This window comes from Camelus ferus, chromosome 1 (assembly GCF_009834535.1).
Source record: "Camelus ferus isolate YT-003-E chromosome 1, BCGSAC_Cfer_1.0, whole genome shotgun sequence".
NCBI classification, from domain to species: Eukaryota; Metazoa; Chordata; class Mammalia; order Artiodactyla; family Camelidae; genus Camelus; species Camelus ferus.
Genome location: NC_045696.1, coordinates 118,360,980 through 118,387,234, shown reverse-complemented (window position 1 = coordinate 118,387,234; position 26,255 = coordinate 118,360,980). Strand labels below are relative to the sequence as shown.

Genomic DNA, 26,255 nt, shown 5'->3' with positions numbered 1-26,255 from the left:
CAGAGATAAGTTTTCACCAGTTGGGCTGAGAAGGTAAGTCAACAAATACTGAGAGTGGTTAAGAACGCAGGGGACACTTGAGTGCATAACTGCCTCCAATGGAATAAAAAGGTTAGAGACCAGGGTCGTAAAAACTGCTGACAAGGCACTAGTGCCATCTAGTGGCAACTAATCTGCACTGCAGGCACCCAGTCCCTGGAAACCAGCACCTAAGCAAGGAGAGGCAGAAACTGGCTGCTTCATTTCCCCTGCCAATGTAATGGATTAGTCATGGCTGCTGTGGAAGCACTGTGTTGAGGAGGACTCTGAGCCCATCTCTGTGCTCCTCAGAGAAGAACATTCATTGGCCAAGAGTGCTGCAATCATTTCTAAGTGAGTAGAATTAATTTTTGCAGCACCAACTGATGCCTTCCCGCTAAGAAGACCTATTTAGGTAGTTAAGCCTCTTGCAGTTTTGTTTTTTTTTTAACATGGAAATCAACTAGAATATGCAGTGAATAAATACAGCTTATAATCATAAAGAGATATCTTTCTAATTATATATTTTAATGTAGTATTTTCCCAAGATATGCACATAAAATTAGAATGCAACTAGTTAGCACTTTCTAAATTTAATTGTTTAAATACTTTTGTAACCTAAATAATGCATAAATGACATGGCAATTCTGGAAAAAAATATTTCTGAATCGTCCCAAATGAAGATATAATAGAGAAAACAAGTTCATATTGTATATTTTATATGATGCTTTCTACCCCATTTTCTGGCTTTATTTAGACAGGGGACAATGTCTCTGTGGAGCTAACTTAAAAAAGCCAGGCCACTACAGTAACTGAGAAGAACCCAGAGACTCCCTACAGCTGGTACCGAGGATCTCTGATACCTGGTTAAGACAGCTGCTTCAGCTGTTACTGATGAAGTTGCTCCGTGGAGCAGAGGAGGGTTCATCCCACAGGAAAGGTCAGTAAGTCCCGGTAGGTGGGGCTGGGGGGTATGCCGGGGGCGGGTGGTACAGGAGCTCTCAGAGATGGCCCTGTGGTTTCCAAGGTCGGCCTGTCAACCGTGGTCATCTCGTTTTTGAGATGTGGCTAGAGCAACAGCAGAACTAAAGGCCAGGCCAAAGGAATGTGGCCTGTAAGCGGGGTAAGACCAGAGTTAGATGCATAGGATATGTGGAAGGTGGAGAAGCACCTTCCAAGCAAAAAAAACTGCACCTGATGCAAAAAGGTTTAAACAATTTTATAATCCTGAAGTGCATGCCAATATTTGAAAAGACTGCCATGTTAATTACAATCACATTTGCTTTACTGAATGCAAAGGGAAAAGGACACAAGAAATTTTTAAGGCTGTATAGAAATATATTAGGGAAAGATTTCTATTAATGAAAGGACTGTACCACGATTCCAATATTCCACCTAAAAGAGCATGAGACTTTATACTGTTTTAAAGGTATTATTTTTAAAATACTATTCAAATAGAACAAGGAACATGTAAACTTAAAAATCAATGGAAATATGAGAAGTGTAAATTAGGGATGTCAGCATCAGACTGTAAAGTGTGGCACCAGATCTGGGTAAGCTACAACATTAGGACTGCAGGTGCCAAGATCAACCAGATAAACACTGATGTTATCTATAATTACCTCATTTTTAGCTTAAATCACAGGTAATGAGGGAACTCAGAGACTCTAAAAGGCAATTAGAAACTGTACTGGCTTTTTTGCTTCCTGTATCAGGAATTTTTAAAAACTTACTTTTATTTAAAGCTCTTTTTTCCTCCATAATGAAACATCAGGGCACATTACTTATACATATATAAATACATATAAAAACACCTCACAATTACAAGCTTAAAATGGATTTCTTCGTCTTTCTAGGTGAGATATGTTCTCATGTGATGAGGCTCCACTGAGACAAAGGCAACAAATAGCTCACTGTGTGGTGGTTTGTTAAAATTAATTTATGATGATGTTTTGATTTGGGTTTGGATTTAACTGTGAACTGAGAAATCGCAAGCTTTCACCTGAATATCCACAAGGACACAGAAAACTGAGCAACGGTGCTGGACTGTCGGCTAGAATATTCTTTTAATTTTTAAAAAATGTATTATTTTCTTAAAATTACAGTGTTTAAGAGCTCCTAAATTCAGAGTCATATTAAAGTAGGTAAACTCTGCAAATGAGCGTTGAGAAAAGAAATAAGACAAGCTGTATCACAAGGTTATAAAAAATTAAGCACATAATAAAGGTCCTTATATTACTAATCAAAGGATCAAGCATTTAGAAATGAGGTGAGCAAAGGACCTGGACCAGACAATCTCCATGAAGCTGTCTGAAATGAACGTGTTCTATAGCCCACGGCTTACTGATGTTTCTGACATAATCAGTAAGTAAGAAAGCCCCCTCTTTGAGACACCTCCGCGGGGCCCTCCCCACCTCCTTCGCCCCCAGCCTGCCCTTGTTGCCGGGGTATTAGTGCTGACTAGCATGCATGGACTTCATATCTTATCCTCTATATGATAAACACTTTACCACACATCTATAATGTAAACGATACTGCAAGGGAAGTATTTATAGCATGGAAAACAATTTATTTTCTAGTAATTTAGAAACAAAGCATTTATTTACCAAAATCTCATATTCTAATTAAAGGGCAATCCTTCCCCTTAAACTGTGTTTTCCAAGACCGGGTTGACTTGTAGGGAATTACACCTACAGAAATACATGTACTTTTGAAACAAATATTTTCTCTTAAAAAGATTTAAGTGGATTATATTTTAACTGAATCCATTCGACAACCTCTAAATCAGCACTGTGTGACAGAACTTTCTGAGATGACAGAAATGTTCTCTATTTGACTGTCCAATATGATAATCACTAATCACATATAGCTATGAAGCAGCTGAAACATGGCTATAGCACAACTGAAAAATGACATATTTTATTTTATTTTAATTAATTTAAACCTAAATTTAAATAGCCTCATGTTGCCAGTGGTTCCTATATTGGACAGTGAAACTCAAAGTGTTTTAAGGATGATAAACCATTCATATATACATCCAACTGTAACGGTTCAACAGATATAAAGATGGACACATGAGAGTCACAGTGTCAGCAGGGAAAGCAGACAGATACACGCTGAAAGTTAAACAATGCAAGTGGTTATGAAATCAAGTGGTTACATCTCTGAGAGATGTAACACAGTATAAAATTAACTCTAAGTAAAATCAGATATCCATGTAAAAGTGTTTTTTTCCCTTTTCTTAGTTTTTGAATCTTATTTCATGGCCTGTCACCGTCTGTTTCTGTCTCCAGCACCACCACCCACTGCCCCCTGCTTCCTTTCACCTCTCTCTCTCTCACACACACACATACATACACACGTAAAAGTTAGAAAAGCAAATCTTTAGTGATGACAGTGACACACCAGAAATGATCAATGCTGGAAAGAATCAGACCTGAGACTTGGACCACGAGCATCATATAACCATACTCGGCAATGAGTGGCTCATACATACAGGAAATGGTAATTTAAAATGAGGATCAGTGGGCCATGTGATAAAATAAACTCTGGTTTAAGGTCAATTTGTACTTTATCGACTTTATAATTTGTCTGGATTAACATACCTGGGAAAACAATTTTACATGGGCCCCTGAAAAAGTAAGGAAATACCCCCACCGCAGGGTGACTAGAAAACAGCATTCGTTTATAGTTAAAAAGGAAACAATGCACTAATTTAAAAAACCCATGCTCAAATATCCAATTTACCCATCATGGTGAAAGGCCTATGTATGCCCTGTAAGTGATTTTCTCAACACAAACGATGTTCAGAGTATCAAAATGTTTCTCAGACTTCAAGGAATTTTACTCCAGATGTGATATATGTTTGGAAAATGCATGGCTATTTGCTCCTACATCAGATGACTTCACTTGCTTGGCTTCTGGAGTTTTCCATCCTGCTTTTTAGCGGCATTTCCCTCACGGCCATCACTGTCAGGCTACCAGCGACTGATTCGTAAAATGACGGCCTATTAGCTTTTAGAAATCTGAAATCTGTACCCTTCTGTCGCTTGCTCTGTTTGTCTTTTTTAAAAATAAAGACAACAAACACAACTTTAAACCATCATACATTCTAGCCTATTTCAACAACATAAACCATCATAACCTTTTTTAATTTAAAAAAAAAAGAGAGAAGTAAGACTAAGTGAAAGCAGAGTCAGAGCTGGAAGGCTTTCCTGGGACTACAGCTCCCTCAGTGAGCAAACTTGCTGGCTACTCTAATATTCTCCCCTGCTTTCTAAGTTTCTGATTATATCCTCCTTGGCTGAAGCTATTTGAAATCCGACCTACGTAACTGGTATGTTACCGCATTTCCAAAGAAAGGGGGAAAATCCCCTTTTCTTGACACTGGACCCCGTGGAGACCCTGAAATGAAGCCCACAGGCTGCTTCCCACGCAGGCCTGAACATCAGGGTGAGTCGTGTTTCTCTTTCTGATTTTTAAAAACAGCTGCTCAGCATCACGGTGGAAGATAAGCCGTTTTCCCGTGACCTCCTCGCCCAGATTAAATTATGCTTCATAAAAAGTCCTGTGTTAATAAGCAGAAGTATTCTCCACTGCTGGAATCTTATATGATTTGCAAGTTCATCAACTTCAAAAGAACCCAAATCTAGTCCTGATTTTATAAAAGACCTTTTGTTATTTTGCTATTTGCTATTCTGTTAATTCATACACTCAATAATTCAGATGTTCCCAAATGGATGCCACAAAAATTTAATTATATGACCACAGAGATCTTCATAATGAACGCGAGTGACATGTTTTCATCGAGTTGTTGCATGGAATGCTACTGTAAGACTGAAAATTAGCACCATGAGAAAAGTTTCATTTTACAACAGAACTTTAAAAAATATTATAATTAGGAATGGCACCTAGAGAGACAGAGGCAGGAAAATGGGGTCCCTCCTCTGGAAGCAGGTTCCGTCAGCGGCTCAGGTGGCAGTGGGAGACAGGGTTGGGTGTTAAAAATGCCAAATGGACCACTCTGGCTTTATTTTATCCTACTCCCCCAACCTTCCCCCAAATCTCTCAGGAGGAAAAAAAATTGTCCCCATTCAACTTACAAAGTCAGAAAAGAAGGGAGAGACGCAGGCTCTGGGGGTGGCCCTGTGCGAGGTGGGGGAGGGGCGGGCAGGCAAGCAGCAGTGGTCACTTTGGAGATTACAAATGTATCACTGCGAACTGAACCAAATCCAGACATCAGAAGTCTGTGCCCGGTTCAAGGGCAGTAGTGCTCTGACACTTGAGGGAGATTTAAGATCTAGAAGCACACTGAAAACTGGAGTGAGGTTAAGAGATGGTGTTCAACCACCCTGTCTTGCTTCACATGGGCTCAGAGGCTCGGGCATGTCATCTGGACTGCTTTTCTCATCTGAACAAGTAGCTTGAAATACAGTCTTTGCAGCTCCTTGAGTATGTCACCCAGACTAAGTAGTTCTGCATCTATCTCAGAACATGGCGTCTACAATCATGGAATGAAAACTATGCCCATATGTTCCGACGATACTAGGACTTCTTTTAAATTTCAAATACTCTCTCATTAGCAGGCTATTTTTTATTCCATAGCTGCTTTATTGATTTTCCCCTTATTTCTAGGCACATAATATTCATCCTCAATTGTATCATTATCAACTATTTCATATAATTTTGTGCAATTTAAAGACTCACATTTTCAACTCCCAGTTAAAATTTCTGATCACTGATTTAAATATATCAAGCATCTATGATATACTGAAATTGAAAACTTCAATACTGTCAAAACAGCAGTTCCTGCAAAGTAACAACACTGCCACAATGAAACAGATGTGTGTAAACACCCATGTTGTATGAGCTTGTGATTGACAGATGTAAGGCCAGTCAAATCTACCAAGAACCCCAAGGGACGCACTGCCAGAGCTTGTTCATACTGTTCACCTCATGGAAAACCCTTGTTCCTCCGGTATGTCCAGCAAACCTGTCTTCTTCCCAACCACTAACCACCCTCAATTTTAACTAGCCTGTCTGGTATCCCCTAGATCTTGGTCAGAGTCCCCACTGTAACACCAGTCATCATCTGTGGTGGTCGCTTCCATGTTTGTCTCCTCTCCCAGCTCAGGAGTGCACCAAGGGCAGGGTGTGTGATTTGTCTGGCTTTGGGTCTGGCACGCTGGCTGCCAGTAATGGGTGTACAGTAGAGATCTGCAGGTGACCGAAGATAGGTTAGCTCTCTTGAACAACAATAAATTGTCATATATATATAATACATATATAACACATAACACATATAATATAATACATATGTATTATACATACATATGTGTACACACATATATATATATGCATATATAAAAACAAATGTCAGGAAGGTACTTGTGAAAGCTCTGGATTAGTAATAAATGAAAAAATAGGATTACTAATCACTGCCCCTTCCCTCAAAAGGCAAGGCAATCTGATACAGGAAACAGACAAATATTGAAAATCCATTTTTCTTAAAATATTCTATGAAAATTCCACTCTTCAACTATATCTTTGAGACAACAAATTGTCCATCAAATCATAAACCAGAAATTAAGCATTACACACGCTAACTACATAAATATAAAGGAGATCTATAAGTCGATAAATAAGCATGCTATTTGTAAAATGTTTCAAGAGATTTATAACTTTCCACTTTTAAACTCTAATTCTATGCATTATTTTCTCAAAGTATAGATCCAGTAACACACTTCAATATTACTGACCAACTATTTAATTAAATCTACTTCAGCGCCATCCCTACAAAGTGCCGCCTGCTGACACACATCACATAGTGACAGAGGGGCTGCCGGGGTTGTCCACCAGGAGCACCAGGGCAGACAGACGTTCTTCCAGGGGAAGGGTCTCTCCTGCCAACTGACTCATGGCAGCTTTATCCTCCCATTTCAAATGTATGCCTGTCTTTTCAAAGATAAACATTTACACAGCCTTGGTTGACTGAAGCTTGCAGCTGACTTTGTAAATAAACAAATAGGAAAAAAATTTTCCCCAAAGCTTGTCTACAGATAATAAAAAGGGCTTGAAGGGGCTTGTGAAGGAAAAGAACTCACACTGTAACGTGTGTGCTCTGGTCAGTCTGGGTTATGTTAATTTGTGGATATAAATGCAAGCAAACCCGTTAATTATTTAAACAAAAGGTTGTGTATTTCCAGAGCCTGAAGTGATTAATAATTAGTTCAGACAGGTTATACATTACAGAGAAACGTAGCTACTGACCAGTTCTAGGACCATAAAAATAATAAAGCTACTTCAAGAAGATATATTTATCATTCAAATGTGATTTTTTTTCCTTCTCTCAAATGTGGCTCCATTGTGGAGGTAAGAAGAAAAAGTAATATTCTGATTCTGGTGTCCAGAAAATACAAAAGTTACACATTTTGTGCTCTCTGAAATTATCATTTAACTATAAAAGTTGTGGTGCTACTTGGGCAAATATGAAAACAAGAACTAAGAAAATCTGATGATCAGTTGGTGGGGCTGAATAGAAATCTATAATCTACAGATAACTGTACGACTGTAGAGCTGACCTTTTATAGATAACTGTACATCTGCTCCCTAAATACTCACTTATTGCCACTTTAGAAGTGTACAGAATTTTTAAAATACTTTTCTGAGACAAAGGACAACTTTGTTAGGTAAAAAAATCATTTAAAACTCAAAGGAAATGTTAGAAAAGAGAGAAAGAAAAAAACTAGGATTTGCTCCCTCCTATGTGTTAGGTGACTGCGCCGGGGCTCTGCACATTTGTAGGTGTGCGCCCTATAAGTCTGTGACACAGGAGCTGGTAAAACTCCGGTTTTACAACTGAGCTAACCAGGACTTGGGGAGGTTAATCACTTTACCTAAGGTCACACAGTCAGTAAGTGGTGGAGCTAACACGTAAACTTTAGTCTGTCTTATTTCTCTCTGTGTGCTTTTCCCAAACTGTTTCCCTAAATCATGTATTTATTCTTAAGAACTTAAAGAGTTGGTGTCATAAAATTACATAGGTTCTCAACAAAATACAGGCAACACATCCAACTGAGGAAAGCATTATTCTAAGAATCAGCAAAGAAACCCTAATTCTAGGTCCTCCTTTTTCATCTATTTACTAAGCTATGTCCTGGAAAAATAATTAAAATGGCCAGGCCATAGGAACCTAGGATGAGTGGGTGGAGAAGGAGCAGGACACAGAACTCAGGCTGGTCTCTCTTTCCTGTAGTAAGTGCTGTGGACTGAACGTGGCCCCCAAATTCATATTTTGAATCCTAGCGTCCAGTGTGATAGTGTTTGGGAGTGCAGCCTTTGGGAGGTGATTAGGTCACCAGGGCTGAGCCCTAATGAATGGGATCAATGCTCTTACGGAAGAGGACTCCAGAGAGCTCGCGTGCCCCTCAGCCATGGGAGAACACGGTTAAAAGACTCCATCTAGGAACCAGGAAGTGGGCTCCATCATACACCAAATCCACCAGCATCCTCACCTGGAACCTCCCAGCCTCTAGAACTGTGAGAAGTAAATTTCTGTTGTTTATAAGCCACCCCGTCTCTGGTATTTTGTTATAGCAGCTGGAACAAATTAACACAGTATAACGTTCAGCAATTAAATTGATTCTATGATTCCATATTCTTAAAAATAACAGATTAACAAATGTATATCATTCTAAAAGTATAACCAGAACCCAGATTTCTAAATTTTAAATCCAAAATATGCTTTTGCCCTATTATCTCTAATATTCTGAGCCACTGCTTCATTGTTATTTCAAGAGACAGAGGACACTCTTACATGCAAATGGGGGAAGGAAAAGGTATTACACTAAACATAAATGTAAATGATGTAAAGTTATTTCCCACATTCTCCCAAATTATTCATTACATGTAAATAGGATATATAACAGCTTTGTGATAAAACCTGAAGCCTAATTTTTTAAATTTCCTCAATGACTTAAGAAAGTTCAAATTAATGTATTTTTTCTTATTCAGGAAATGACAACTTTTAAATTCAAAAAGGTAAACCAACAACATTGATTGACTGATTGATTGCAGGGGGAGGTAATTAGGTTATTTACTAATGTTATTATTTTTTCTTTAATGGAGATACTGGGGATTGAACCCAGGACCTCATGCATGCTAAGCCTGCATTCTACCACCTGAGCTATACCTTCCCCCCTGAGAATTCTTAAAATCTTTTTACTAACTTCAACATCCTTTGACTCTGTGGGCTATAGAACATACCGTATTGAAAAAGGGAGGCAACTTTGGGAGCTCTGATCAACATCAAGAAATTTTATCACCAGTACTTTGGAGCCAAAGTGGCTTTTTATTTTCTTTCCTTAAAGAGAAAATAAAATACATATACTTCAACAAAAGCTCTTTTGAATTATGTAATTTGGTCTTTCTTTAGAGGGAAAAAACTAAGAAACCAAAAAGTATGAATATAACTTAATTAAAAAAAATAATGTATAGTTTGTAAGCATTTAGGACTAAAACATTTTCAAGGCTCAAATCACCCCACTATGCCACTTAGAGGATTTCCTAATTCAAACGACACATGTGAGTATTCTACAATCCTTTTTTGCATCCAACTACCTATGTTTTTAAATTCAACATCAGGGTTTCTGACTAAATTATCACAATTTTGGTTTAAGGGTTAAGACTTTGAACAACCACTGGTCATTATTATTTTGAACTGTCTCTTGAAGTCAACATTTAATTTCAAGTACTACTTGAAAATTATCCAGTTGTCAAAAATCCAGAAGACAGTACACTTTTCCTAATGGCACAGCTTGGAAAATACACTCAGAAATGGTACTGTGTGAAATTAAATTGTAAAAATAATTAGGGTCAGCTAGGTGATTTACCACTGTATATACAGAATCTAGAAAATCAGAGTTAAATATACAAATTTATTTAAAAATAATCTACAATGATTTATATTCTACCCTATGCCATTTATACAGTGCTAAGATGTCTGAAATTTAAGCACTATTGTGAGTTTCCCAGTGAATGCCAATAACTGGTCAGAGTTTTCTCTTACCTATTAAACCAACAGATTTTAACATGAATTTGTGGCTACATAAACACAACCTAAATCTTATCAAAAATGAGGCAAAAACGAAGTTATTTCCTGTACTGGTAATTATAACATTTTGCTTTAAAAAGCATTACATTGACTCAAAAACCATACAGACTTCCAAATGAACTTTTGCAGAATATCATAATTGGATCAATAAAGATATTTAGAAACAGAGGGTAAAAAAGGGAAAGTTTAAAAATGTTCACCTTCAATTTATTTCATAGGTCACTGTTATCCCATCTAATAAGATAATTAAAAACATGCAAGCAGCTGGTACTACAGCTAAACAGATTAATGTAATAGTCTGTAGTCATATGTGCTGGCAAGGGGCTCGCCTCTTTGGAGAGGAGAAGGTCAGCTGCCCTTGGGGAGGGGAGGGGGGAGAGGGAGCAGTCCCTCCACCAAAGGGCCAGGTGCTGCAGTCCCTAAGTTAAACGTCCACTGCCAGCTGTGCGTCGGCAACTCCTTCTTTCACACTCAGCACCAGTCTCTCAGTTTTCATGGTTAAATAAGACACAGAGAAAGCTCATTTCATCTAACAGAAAACATTAACATGGGTCTTTAAAATGCACAAGGTAGACTGCATAAACCAGTAATATCTTCTCAGTTTTTATAATCTTTCCACTTTAATGCAACATCTGCAAATGAGTTGGGAGATAAATAATCAAATTTTAACAAAAACTTCCACAACAAAATCTAGGCTATCACCCAGGCATCACGGAATGACCACACTGGTGCCTTAGGAGTTAAATGCAGCTGGGCTCTATCTGAATCAATGAAGCAAAACCACAAACCCGAAGTAAAACCTCCTAGACTATGAACAACAAGTCTGTGAGCGTGAGGCACATAAAGCTATAGTTAGGGTCCATCGATTGTAAATTTCAGAATTTGCCAAAATTCCAAAAACCCTCCTCTGAACTTACACCAGTACTAACACATCTCCCTTCTCTCTCTACTGGGTGTGTGCGTCTGTTACACGGGGAGCCTGGAACACAACAGCAGAGGCTGAGAGCTCCAAGCCTCGCGCGGCGCTTGTCTCAGCCCCCTCTCTGCTAACAGACAACAGTTATTTTCCTGTAAGACATTTTGTGTTTAAGTCTTCCTTTTGGTGTCTCTACTAGCACACTGTAAAACAAATTCTACGTGTCAGAAGATGAACGGTGATGACGGTGATGATGGCATTGACTGGAAGACAAAAGCAGCTCATACTTACTGGGCATTTGCCACATGGCATTATCCCATTAACTCCTTGAAGCAAGTGTGATTTATCGCCCTCACGCTTGAGGTGAGGAAACTAAGACTTGTCCAAAGTCTCTGGGGTCAGACATGCACCAACTCACTATGTTTAGATATTATTACCAAACAAAACCAGAAACAACAGAAAGCAGAGACTGTCCTCTTAAAACTGACATCTGAGACCACAATAATGTAAGCAAATAATGGGAAGAATACAGATTTAGGGGACCAGTTCAAGACTGGATTCAAAAGTTAATAAAGCCTCGGCCTGTACCAGGGTGCGCACAAAGATGGAGGCAAAAAATTGCTGATTTCCATGAGGGGAACACAAAGAACTACCAATAAAAACTGCATGGTTTTGCATTCAGATTTTCAAAAGGCTTCATTTTATACAATTCTATCAGTCTTTACAACAGCTGTGACAAGGAAGCAGGTCGGACACTACGATGTCCACTTTACAGATGACAGAGTAAAGCCAGTCACTATCGCAGACACAAGCAGACCAGCCTGAGTGTGTTAGTGCCCGGCCGACAGCCAGAACTGTCTGTGGAGAAAGGTCAGGATTTCCGAGGCGGTCTAAACAGTACAAACGTAGATCTGTTAGGCTAAAGGATATTTGAGGGTTGGAACATTCATATTTTTCTAATAACCTATTTCTAGTTGATTTAAAAGAGCTATGATAGTAACAGAACAAATTTTCATTTTCAAAACTGAATTTCACTGACACTTCTTGTGGCCATTTTAGTGTGATTCTGCAACTATTCCTGGCTTTTATTGGTTGACCTTATATGAAAATATGCCCTAGAGCTGTGCTGCTATGAATTCTGCATTTAACCCAAGTGTCAGATTCACAAGTAAGCTCATTATATTGTAAGAGCTATTGCCTACTGAGTAGAAAAATATTCATTTCACACCTTAAATACTATAATACTATTTAATAACAGCATTGGCCTGCCAACTATTAAAAGCTCATTTTTATATACTGTACTACCTGAGCTTTTTATCTTGCCTTTTTAATTACAACAATATAGTAATATCTTAACATTACAACACTGACAGGCATTGATTAAAACTATATTAGTTAACAACATTAGTATTTATTGTGCAAAGTTGTATTAGGAGTTTGCTTCAAAGTACAATTATCATTCAATAATACTAAGATACTTTAATCTTCAAACTACTCAAGAACAAAACAAACTACAAGATAATACTGTGCCTTCACACTGACACATTTCTCTTAACTTTATATTATATCCATTATTTGTTATCATTAGCTAAACTACAATGTAATTGTGAAATATAATTTACCAACAAAATTTATATATACATGAGGATTTTCCTTCCTTTGAAATACACCTTTATTTTCCTTTTGTCTTGGGATTTTTTAAAATTGTATTTATATCTAATGCTATTTCCACCATGCATTTCACATATTATCACATTAGCATTCCTCAGTTACATGCCAAACATGAGCATTTATTTAAATATCTCTTAAATTCACCTTTTGTTGTTGTTGGGATCAACATGTTCAGATAGAGGATTCCACCTATTACTTAGTATGTGAAATTCCAAGCTTTCTCCTGCACTTCCGCACTAAGAGAGGGCTCCAGAGCACTCTAACCCTTAGCAGGTAGGACGGGTGCAGAAAACATGATGACAGCACACGAGCCTCGCTGCCGCGGTAATGCCCTTCTACAACACCACGGGAACGTAGCCTCTTGTAGCACCCGTGACTCTTGAATGACTGATTATTTCTAAAGACCCCAAATGGCATAAAATAAAGATGTCAAGCATCTCAATTACCATCTCATTTCTGGAATTCATAAACAAATTGTAAAAACTTTCACAATGACTGCATTCTTGTTAAGTGCTTCGTGTGTATAAGGCCCTACTGTAGATGTTAGAAGCTTGCCTGGGAGCTGAAGGAACAAATGATGTAGTTCCAATCATGTATATAGAATGTACAGTCAAGAATATAAAGAATCTAAGCACAAATTCCATATTTATGATACAAAAGAAGGAATTACAGCTTAATATTCAAATGTTTCCAAGTGAAGAGTGGTTCCTGCATATATTTTACAGCATCAATATGCAAGTATCAGAACTTATTAACCATAAGGACAACGTACTCCATCAAAGGATTTCTTCAAGAATCTGCACTGCTACCTACAACACCAAAAGGTGTTATTACTGAATCTGTACTTTATTCTCCCTGAAAGAAAACAATCCAGTTCTTATATCACTTTGGTTCAGCAGGTGGATTTCAAATACTACTGGAAGTACTTTAATATTTCCACTTCCAAGGTTTCCCTGTTAAGAAGATACAAAATCCAGAAACGTTTACTCAAGCAAATTCAAGTTACATAGAGAATATTAACAAATGACTAGATAAGATGCATGTTTTCTTAATGAGTGTATCCTTTTTAAAAATTGCTAATTGAGATGTAACTGCCCTGTTTGCTGAGGAGTCAAACAGGATATTAACAAACAGCCCTTAACATAAGCATGGATTACACTTCAGACTCTCTCAGATGCTCATAAGCAGATACTCTGTATTATCAGGAAACTTAGGCAAACAAAGGAAGCCTTTAGTACCATAAGAGAGATACAGGAAAAACAAAAACAAAAATGCATTATGATGAAGCTTAATACTACATGTGCATTCATTCCAATTATCTTGCTATAGGATAACAACAGATATTTACAGTGAGTCCATTTACTCAAGAACTAAGAATTGTTATATTTTCCCCTACTCAATAAGCTTGCAGAACAACTGCGTAACACAATATTCTTTGCATTTGTCATATTTTTAAAGCACAGATTACAGGTCCTCACTAGTCTGAGATCAGAATCCTCTAAGATTAGGTATCTTGTACATTATCTTGTAATATTATGTATCTATGCATTCATCACCTACCTATAGGAATTAAAAGTCCCATCAGAATCTAAAGTAGAACTTGCTCTTCTTCCATTTTTATTTGAATCTCCTGGAAAAAAAATTTAGAAACACTGAAATAATGGAGATTATGAAACTGCGTATTTCAGTTGAAAAGTTACTGTGACAGGTCCATGCAGTACACTGAGTCCAAAAACATATACCACTTACCCTTTACCCCTCCCCCAAATATCTTTTGTAATCAGAACCTTTAAGCAAAAAATTCATTTTGATGCTAAAATATAGGCTACCACCACCACTCCAACTTGGACAGCACTACACCACAGTAACTGCTAACAGGAACAAATGAAGTATATAGTACAGCCATTTTCTTCTTCTGAATCGCAGACAAAACCAAAATTTATAAACCATTTAAATCATACACTAATGTTTACAAACAGAGCGCAACTTTTATCAGCGACCAAGTCACCCATCCTGTCCACTGCTGGAGCAGGCAGAGAGCAGACCTGGAATGTTTTCCCGGCCCGGCCCTCCACACTCTAGGAACTTGGCCAGCAGACAGGGAGAACAGAGAGCTGCCTGGAGAGGGGGTGATCAACAGTGCCTTCCAGCGAGCTTTTAATACACCTTCAAAATCTTCCCCAAACTTTTATGTTTTAACTGTGGGCAAAAGTTCAGCAATTTAAAAAAATTGAAAAAAAAAAAAAACAAAAAAACTCAACATCAAAAGGTATTTCTTCCTCATGCAGTAATATCAAACTTTTAGGGAAAAAACATTTGCACTTGAGCCTATTCAAAAAATTAGATTGAGAACAAATTCTACCTATCAGTTTAAAGATCACAGAATAAAAATACATTTGCTAAAGAAGTTAAAAAAATGTTTACCAATGACACAAAATATTCTTATTGAAGGAAATTTAATTTTAGCTTAAATTTTAAAATATGTACTTCAAAGTGTACTTTTTATGAAACCATAGTCTACTACTACTAAACACATCATTTATTCTCAGAAACAAATTAAACAGACCAGAATCTGATTACATTTTATACTAATTCCTGTTATGTAACTTTCAAACATCAGGTTATATTCACTTTTGTGATATTTAAAGCCTAATAATTTAATGATTTATCCAATTTTAACTTATACTTTTAATCCATTCTGAACATTCTAAGGTACCACTGGAGATCATCACAGTGGTCTTGTTAAGTCAAATAGCAATTACACAGCTTTCAGTTTAGAGATGAAATTATTTTTAATTATTGAATATAGCATTTAAGGTACCATACTTATATGATTATGCTGCTCATTAAAGGGTTATTGAAAGCTAAAATGTAATTTTAATGACAGTTACCTATTTTTCTTTGCACATTTTATAGTTGACAGATTAGTCAAGAATGTCAGGCTCTCTTCAAAATCTTTGCAGCTGCACACAAGTGTTTAGAAGAAGGAGAACTGGTCTGAACCCACTTAACTAACTTTTAAGTCTACTCTTTCTTCAAAATATACTTTAAGGTGTTTTTTTTTTCATTAAACAAAAACCCTAAAATGGATTACAGTATTGGAAAATGTTGCCAAATTCTATAGAAGAAAATAATCCAAAACACTTAAATGTTTAAGATCAACCTCGTTGAATATATTTTGTTAATTCTTGGAAAACATGGGTACCATAAGATAACTCAAACAACATATTTCATTTTCCTTTTTAAAAAATTAATGGTATTATCATAAAGAAATGAAAAAGATTTCAGGAAAAATAGTCTCTGCCTTGCTAAGTGAAAATTTCCTACAACACATGTTATTTAACAGCTTGCAGACGTTTCCTGTGAAACGTTCCATAATCAGCATAGAATAAGTACTATATCATAGGTTTAAAATACGAGCTTTCCTTCTCCTTAAAACTAAAGATTATGATTACTTAAATATACAAAAATCTCACCTCTCACCAACAGAGTATCTCTTGCCCTCTGCTGATATTTATCATATCAACTGTAAAATATTTCAAAATTAAGACACTTCCAGTTTTTTAAAACTAGGTTTTGCCATCAAAATATATTACAAAGGTTTTCTTCATTTTATACCTGTTTGGAAATGAATATATCACGTTGAATGTAACCTTCAAAGATGGTAATAAGGAAGAAAAAGCAGTTTTACTTTCTCAAAAACATACCGAATAAGGAATACAACTGTTTCTCTAAACGATATTAGAGAGAAGATTTCAGAGTTTGCTATACGGGGAAAAGGTAATAAAGTTTTGAAGTGGGAAAAACTGCTTTGTTCCTTCAATCCTCTAGTTGAAATTAATTATAGCAAATGTTTATGAAAACATCTGTTCCTTACAGTTATAAATTCTTAATTTTAGTATGGATGATCCCAGACTCTTATTTTGGAAGGAAACTATCTGACAATTGAAAGGTTTTCAAAAGAACAGACAGAATTTGTAATTCTAGAAAACTGTATACACAGGGTGCTATGTCCTGTATAGATTTTCATTTTTGTGTGTGAAATACTTGGAGGGGCTTAAAATTGGTATCTAGGAAAAATCAAAGACAAACACAAGGTCTCATTTTTCATTTAAGCTGTTATGCAATAAAAAACATATCTGTATCATGAGAAAAAATAACTAAGAATTAAAAACAAATGCTACTTTACTATCAATCTAATCTGGAGGTAAGTATAATAAACTAAGTATTAATTTTATCAGAGATTTTAGTTAGTCTAATATAGTCATGGAAAGGTGTGTGTGGTATTCCCCCAAAATAACAACAGAGGGTGCAAGAGAGTTTAATATGATGTGTTTAGTTGCTGTTCTGATTACTGAACCAAGTTGTCAACTGTAACTGTAACAAGGATGCATAGGTTATTTTCAAATCTCTCTCTTTCTCACAACCACACACACACACATTATTAATTTCACACAAAGACCTTTAAATGATCAAACAGCACAAATACTTAAAAATGTTTTAAGACAACAGTCTTTCACTTGGTTGAAAAGTAATTTAACAATAGACTAAATTTTAAAAAAGACAATTGTGATTTTAAAGGTAGTTGATACTTAACGTAAACTAATCAATAAAACTGGATATATTTATTGAGTAATTTAAAATACATACATAAATTATATACAATATATAATACAAATTTTATATGTCACTGTATATGCATAACATTGTATAACATATATATTTATAGGGACAGTTCATCAATTACTTGTAACTGCTACAGTCTGAAATTTACATAACACATTCATTTCTCATTAGTTGGTAAGTAACTTTGTAAAATAAGTTCATAACATTCACAATTAAAATAAGTTGGCTGGTTTGAAAAAAATATGCTCATAGCTATATTGTTTTTAATGAAGATACAAAGAGCATAGTATTTTCCATTAGTATTTCCCCAAATACATGTACCTAACTTACTAAGCCACTAATATGTATAATGGTGACTTAAATTTCAAAAATAGGATAAATTAAATTTGGACTCCTTTTCGGTGTTTACTGCAGTCATGTCTAGCTAAGGGCATTTACAGTATCTATCTGTGCATGTTGAAATCATGCTAAATGAAGGTTTACAATAGATTTCTATAGTGCTTTTCATGCACAAACATCTGCTTCATGAAGGGAGAACAAGATTTTAAACTAGGTTAGGTTAAAAACAGCTAGAATAATGCTATAATTAAACACACCTACTTAACTGTGCCTTCACTTTACACATAAATAAATCAAGTTTAAAAGTATCATATCATACTAGGTATGAATTCTGAAAAGTACTACATAATAAAAAAAAGGTTGATCTCTGAATTTAGAGAAATGTCATCAAGTGTGTGTGATGAATATTTAATAGTAAGAGGGAGAAATATTTGGTTCAAACTAAGTTGAAAACAAAGCTATAGGTAGCCATATTTTAGCTGTGACAGGATAATATGGCATAAATGAATAGTGTGAACACCTAAAACCTTTTGTGTCTTTAAATGAATGAGGATTACTACTGAAATGTTTTAGATAAATTTAAAATCCCACTCAAAGTGAAGGATGCAAAAAAAGCTATCAATTAAGTACATTCATGTGTTGATACAGTTAAAGCAAAGCACAGTGAGTAACTCAGCATTGTCTATGAAGACAGTAGCCACAAAGGATATTTATTACCTCATTTCAGGAATCACGTAAACAACAGTCTCCCTGGGCTAATTATTTATGCTAAAAATCTAGGACCACCTATTAGGTCTAAGAGCCAGTGCTCAAGTACACACAAGAAATTTGTTTACTTAATAATTTTTCGTGTTCTCTTAATTATTGTTAATTTATCTATATTCTAATGATTTAAAGGCCATATTTAGTTCTCTAAATAATATTTTCAAGTTATTAACTTAGATAATGAAACTCAGATGTAAAACAAATACATAGGAGCAATTTTAAATAAATAACATTTCAAGTGTACAATTTTAATTTAGGAAGATAATACTTATTAATTCCGTTAAATTATCAACAGAATTCTTCTTAAAAAGAAAGCAGAGTGACATCAGCAGAGTGGCAGAATATACAACTCCAAATTCTTATCCTCCCACAGAAATACAGAAAAACAAGAAGTTACTGTCAGAACCAACTATCTAATAGCTCTGGAAAATAGTCAAAGATTTACAAAAACCAAATGAACCAAGAAAAAGGCAACCTGAAAGCTCTGTGGGGCTTTGACTTGCTTGCTCTGCCCTCTCCCTAGCCAGAGCGTCAGCCGTCCTGAAGAAGGAAGCGAGTTCCCAGAGGGGGAGAACAGTACCTGGTTCTGGAGGGGGCAGAGCAAACTATATGTGCACAATACTGTGTACATCAATTCTCACTTGTTAGGAGCTACCTGAAGAACTGATACAAGACAATTGTTTCTTTTTCATCTAACTTAAAAAAAAAAAAAGGAAGAAAGAAAGAAAAAAAGGAAGAAAGAAAAAAAAAGAAGAAAGGAAAAAAAAGGAAGAAAGAAAAAAAGGAAGAAAGAAAAAAAAAAGGAAGAAAGGAAAAAAAAAAAGGTGGACATTGCTCTTGAACACACTGCAAGTCAAACTGAGAGCCAGCAGATGCCTGGGGCAAAAGGTTACAACTGAAACATAAAACAGACCGCCTACGGCCTGGGAGAAAAAGCTAGTGAGAGTTTCTTTGAGAAATCAGCACATTCAAAAGCACCCACGTATACAGGGGAATGTAAAAGGCCATGCACACGCCCAGAGCAAGGGATGCACCGTGATACAGAAACGGAGAAGACGAAAAGTTTCCACCTGAAGCTGACCACAAGGGCAAGTGCAAGCCTGGCTACATGAGGAAGGCTGCTGCAGCACAGAGCCAATCTGCAAAGACAAGGAGAGATTCTGGGTTTTGTTGGTCTTTTAGCAACTGGCATTCAAAAATCTCTGTCAAAATCCTAGATGAACACAATTTAAGAAATAAAGACTTCAGTGACTACATATGTCAAAGAGTAAGTATTTGCAAAAATAAAAAAAAATTTCAGGAAAATAAACAAATTGACTGAAACAGTCTTCAAGAATATAAAAAACAGCAAACCCTGGAGAAGGGGATAATCTGATTTCTACAGTTACCAAATCATAATATTCCAATATCAAGTTGTCAACAAAACAATATCATGAAACATACAGAGAAACAGGAAGCATGGCTCAGCAGCTCATCAAAGAAACAAAAATAAATTGACAGAAACTATCCTTGAGAAATATAAAAACTGGATTTACTAGACAAATATTTTTAAACAACTGTCTTAAGGAATGTTCAAAAAGGAAAACAAAAACATGGACCAAAAAAGGAAACAAATCATGCAGAGAATAAATTAACAGAATGAGACTATCAATAAAGAGGTAGAAATTAAAGAGGAAATAGAATTTCTGGAGCTGAAATATTCAATCACTGAACTGAAAAATTCACTAGAGAAGTTCAACAACAGGTGTGAGCAGGCAGAAGACAGAAATAACAAACCTGAACACAGGACAATTGAAATTATAAAGTCTGAGGAGCAAAAAGAGGGGGAAAAAATGAAGAAAAGTGAAAAGAGCCTAAGAGACCTGTGTGACACCATCAAGCACATTAACATATGTATTATGAGAGTCTGAAAGATAGGATAGAAGCAGAAAGAAAATCTGAAGAAATAATGGCTGAAAACTTCCCAAATTTGATGAAAGAAAAAAAAATTTACAAACCCAAGAAGTTAATTTAACTTTAGGTAGGATTAACTCAGACTTACAACCATTATAAGCAAACTGTTCAAAAACAAAAACAAAGAGACAGTCCTAAAAGAAGCAATAAAGAAGTACTTTGTCACAACAGTGACAATAATTAAGTAACCCTCAGTAGATTAAAAGCAGATTCCTCATCAGATAATATGCAGGCCAAAAGAGCAGGATGATACATACATATTAAAGCGCTTTTTAAAAAAAGGCAATCAACCAGCAATCTTATCTCTATCAAAATACTCCTTTGAAAATTAGTGAGAAGTTAGGGCATTCCTAGAAACACAAAAAATGAGACGAGAAATGCTTTTAAAGGAAAGTTAACAGCAGTCTTTCAGATTGAAAGGAAAGAACAGTAGACAGTAACTCCAAGCTGTGGGAAGAAGTAAAGCTCTCTGCTAAAGGCAAATATGTGAGCACGTGTAAAGCCACTATTATGTATTTAAGCTTTGTAATGTCACACTTTGATTCCTACAGGATATAAAAAATAAACAGAAAAAAATTATAAATCGCTACTACTGAGCAACAATGTATAAAAATGTAATTTATGATACAACATAAAAAGGGAAAAGGACAGAGCAGTATGAAAGCAGATCTCTTCTACAGAATTAAGTTTGGTTATCAACTTGAAGTAGATTGTTAACAATTTAGAATTTACATGTAATCTCTATGATAACCACAAAGAACATACCTAAAAAAAATTACACAGTAGGAATGAGAAGGGAACCCAAATGGTCACTACAAAAACAAACAAGCCAATGAAAAAACACTAATGGAGGAAATGAGAAGAAATAGGGTCTAAAAGATACAGAAAACAATAGCAAAATGGCAGAAATAAGTTCTTTCTTATCAGAAGTTACTTTAAATGTAACTGGATTAAAGTTTCCAAATAAAAGACAGAGATTAGCAAAAAAGGATTTAAAAAAACCCATGATGCAACTATATGCCGTCTACAAGAGACTCACTTAAGAACCAAAGTAAAAATATGGAAAAGATATTTCATATAAAAATAAACCAATAAAGAGATACTGTGGCTATACCAATATAAGACAAAACAGACTTGAAGTCAAAAACTTTTTTTTTGACAAAGAAGGACCTTATATATTGATAAAAGTCAATCCATGAAGAAGATACAATGATTACAAACATATATGTAGCAAACAACAGAACATGAAAATATATGAAGCAAATATCAACAGAACTGAAGGGAGAGATAGAAGGTTCTACCATAAAAGTTGCCAGAACATCTAGACAGAAGATCAGTAAGGAAACAGAGGACTTGAACAAGACTGTAAACCAACTAGACCTAACAGACATACACACAACACTCCAGCAGACAACAATAGAATATGCAATCTTCTCAGATGCACATGGAACATTCTCTAGGACATCCCATATGTTAAGCCATAAAACAAGTCTCAATATATTTAAAAAGACAAATCATGCAAAATATCTCCTCTGACTGCAATGGAATAAAGTGAGAAGTCAATTACTGAAGGAAAACTGGAAAATTCTCAAGTATAAGACATGTGTATCTAAAGAAGGAAAGACAGACAGATATATAAATAAGTGGGTAGGGTCTGTATGAAGACAAGAGTGGTTGTAAATTTTAAGAAAAAAATGCTGCCAATGATCTCTGATTAAACTTTAATTTCCAGGAAAAAAACACTTAATGAACTGGTAAAATTAAACTGTCACATTCCGTGTAATGAAATTGTGAAGTAGAGGCATTATAGCAATGGGATTAAAAGCTACAGCTCAGGCAGGATGCACCTGAGTACATGCTCCACCATTTACTTACCCTGTTACTTAATTGTTCAATAGCTCAGTTTCCTCATCTATAAAATGAGGATGGTAACAGTTTCCACCACAAAGCGTGGTTAGGACGATTAGGTAAGTGCAAATAAAGAGCTTAGTACAGCATATGGCACAATATAAGTCCTCAATAAATGTTAGTATCATTTTTATGAATGTTTTAATCAGTGAATGTGTTTAAAATACTGGGTCCAGTGAAGGACTAAAAGTAGAAGTCTATTAGTTCTATGTAAAGAGAATAACTTACTCATAATTTAAATAACTGAAAATTATCTCTTCTTAGTAATTAGAAAATAGTATTTCTGATAAAATGTATAATTAACAAAGGTTTATTCCATGAATTTTACAACACTGTGCAAGATTCGTGGTACACTTTTAACATCCTTCCTGATCATGATCATACCAAACACTGAATATGATATAAAGAGAGTGGAGAAATAGCAGAATTAAATACAGTTAAGAGCCTTGAGATATAAAGCCATCTAATCCATGAGCTTAATCTATCAATCTATCAATTTATCTATTTAATTATCTATATCTTTTTGGTATTGATAAAATGTAGATAAATAAAGAACTAAAACTATAGTCAATCTAGTAATAAACTAAAACTATCAGTCATAGAATATTATACAGTATTACACATACATCAGAATAAAATGAGCTTTAAGAAGAATTCACTAATGATTCTGAGACTGAATGGAAACGAGGCCTAATTCCAAACGTAATCACAAGTGCAACTACCCAACTTAGGTTAACATGTGATAACACACAAATGCAAGTATTTCTATTTATTATGATTGTCATTTCTGGGCATACTGTCACCTCTCCAGGCATTCTATGGACTTAAAGCTGCCAGATGTCTCAGGAAGAAACAAAGTAGACCAAGAATCAATCAAATAAAGAGGATTCCAAGGCAAAATTAATCTCTCTGGGTCCCTACCATCCACATCTACAGCAAAGAGGAAAAGGACCAGATGAGACCTAGCTCATGAACATGCTGGGTGAACATCCAGATCACCTGGGGACAGGTATTGTGTGTGGTGTGTTTGTGGGAAAGAGATAGAAAAAAAGGATGAGACTGAGATAACTGGGTAGGGGTCCAGGATGCTCTATTTTTTAGAAGGTTTCCTAGATTACTGTGACAACCCAGAAGTCTTTCCCAGTACAAAATAAACTGTTACGGTGCTAAAAGTGACAATCTCTTGTTGAAGGCAATTTAATTTGCCCCAAATAGAATGTCATTTTTGCCATTATTTACAATGAACAATCAATGCAGCATAATCTTTGATCACATTTTCCAGCGGTAGTAGTGGACTGCTTTGAGCTATGCCAATTCTGAACATGACCCTAATATGATCAGTCGCATTACTGGTTATTGGGAGAGGGTGAAGAATGGAGATGCCAAGCAGAACACTGCTATTTGGCCTGTGTGGTCCTCCTGTGGACCACTTGGGTCTCAAAAGCACCTTCCTACAAAAGAGTTACATAATGCCAATGCTTTAATTTAGACAACGACACAGTTACAGGAAGCAGATAAACAACAAAATAAATTTTAAAAAGAGCTTCCTCAGAAGTAAATGTGGACAAAGAATATCTGAAAATATTTCTTTAAAACTTGGAGAAAGAGTATCACGGCCAAGGATGATTATTATGTGATTTGCCCTTTGACACAGTTTTTCTCTTAACAAAAATACAAATACTAATTTGGTTTAAATTTTGACTGATATTTTTAGATTTGCTACTAGTTTTACACAAGTTTTAATGAAATATCTCACGTCTACATACAAACAAACAAACAAACAGAAATACAGTAGCTTTACAAAGAGAATCTAACTGATACCCGTGGAACTCTAAACCTGACATTAAATTACCTGTTCAGTGACCAAATAATATAGCAAAAATAATGTACGTATTATTTACTAAATAAAATAGAGTACACCTGCTATTCAAGTCCTACTTCATTTTCTATAAACTTTTCACAAAATAACCATAGAATGTGTATTAATTATTCTTTCTTCAATATATAAAAAAAGGAAGTATCTTTTTCTACAATACAGGTATCTTTGAGCAACTCTCATTTTCACCATTGATTACAATCAATGCTAGAACCTTTAAGATTGTTTAACATCAAATGGACAAGACTTCATAAAATGTAAAGACACCATTAACCCCAAGTACTTAACTTTAGACAGTTAATATTAAATATCTCCCTTTTGGTATAAAAAAATTAAAGTGGGAACTAGTTGAAGCATATAAATTACTATCCAAAAACTAGGGCCAATCATCCCATTTATGGCTGTAAAATGATAGCTAACTGAATAACTTCTTATATCAAAAATCTACCTAAAAAACATAATGAGCATTTTAACTATAAAGGCCTAAGGCTCAGATGAAGAACCAAGTGTGAATATTCTCAGACATATCTTTAGTTTTAAAAACGATTTACTGAACTAAATTACATTAAAATATAGTAATATAAAATCCTCAAATACAATATCAAAAATGTTCAAGTGTTTACATTTCTGTCAAATAAAAATATTCATAAGTATTTAAATTGATCCATAAAAATGTTTTATTTCATAAATTATTTTGTTGACATTAAACAATTGTTGTGTAGTGTCAAGTGTAGAATCACTAAAACATGATTTTTAAAGAAAAATTCTAAATATATCAATTGGTTTCTATTTATCATCCTATGATAAAAGCCTAATGATTTATTAGTAGAGATAATTTTTTAAACCTAATAACTAAAAACATGTTAAAAAAAAGGTGACTCCTTTAAATTTGCTATGAATGTGTAACATACAAAACTCAAATATCTTTTTAGAGTATAAAAATACCATTTAAAGTAGTTATTTATTAAGCATTTTATCCAAACCAACAAATTTAGTTATCCAGACAAATGGTAAATGGGCCTAGTTAACAAACACATTTACATACTAATTCAAACTTCTAGTCATGCACTTGGATCATGTGATAGCTTTTCTAATTTTTTTATTTTCAGTAATCATCTATTAAACACCTCCTGTATTTTAGCACTAGGATACAGTAGAAAGCAAAAGTCCAAACCCATCCCTGACATCCTAGAGTTGAAAGTTCAGCAGAGGAGACGGACGGTCAAAGCGTTGTACAATGACAACTTTCAAAACTGTTACAGAAGAAAGTCACACAGCTTACTGCACAATGACATATGAGAGAGGAGGGGTCATGGACCAAAAAGAACATGAAGAGCACTCCACTAGAGGTCTGCATGCACCAAGAGTCTTCGACGGTCATGCCAGAAATTTTGGAAGATGAACAGGAAGTCAGTGAAAGAAGGGTTTTAAGAAGTAAGAACACGATAATGTCTGCAGCTTTTAAAAGAGCACTTGAACTTCAGGGAGGAAGCAATTTGAAGGTGGGTGTAGGGGGAAGAAGAGTGGATCGGGGGAGACTGAATAAGAAGCCTGCATACTCCAAGGTAAAAAATGATGACAGAAGAGCCGTATTGATGATTCTGTTCTTATGCCATCTAAAAGTATAGCAGTTTACCATTTTTAAAGCTCACTGATACATCTGCTGAGAGGCTACTGTGTGCCAGGCACTGTTCTAGGATGGGGCGGGGGCAGGGGGAAAAACAAGAAAAGACATTTATAACAAATAAATTGAGATAATCATAAAAGCTGAAAAAGAAAATACAACAGAAGAATGTGATGTTCAGTCACTGGGAGAGGGTGCTCTCTGCAGGGAGAGGTCATTTCTGACAAGATTCTACTTACAAGAAAAAACATAGACATGAGAACATCTACAGGGAAAGGGCACACCTGTGCAAATGTCCTACAGCAGAAATGGGCGTGTGTGTGTGTGTGTTGGGGGGGCCAGGGAGGCTGGAGGGCTGGGAGGAGAGAAATAGGAGACAGGTCTGTGGAACAAGTAGGCGCCACAGAACTTGGGGTTTTCTAGGGAGGAAGTCTAGATTTTATACGTA

The 26,255-nt window shown here is 35.6% G+C and overlaps 1 protein-coding gene across 7 annotated transcripts in view; it reads right to left on the bottom strand.

Moving 5' to 3' along the window:
* Window positions 1-26,255, bottom strand: part of TBC1D5 (TBC1 domain family member 5) — a 498,574-nt gene that overhangs the window by 233,023 nt on the left and 239,296 nt on the right. For all 7 annotated transcript variants that reach the window (XM_032488852.1, XM_032488869.1, XM_032488856.1 and 4 more), the window contains one exon: window positions 14,277-14,346. In XM_032488852.1, the coding sequence (XP_032344743.1) occupies window positions 14,277-14,346 (70 nt within the window). The remainder of the gene's footprint in view (window positions 1-14,276; window positions 14,347-26,255) is intronic.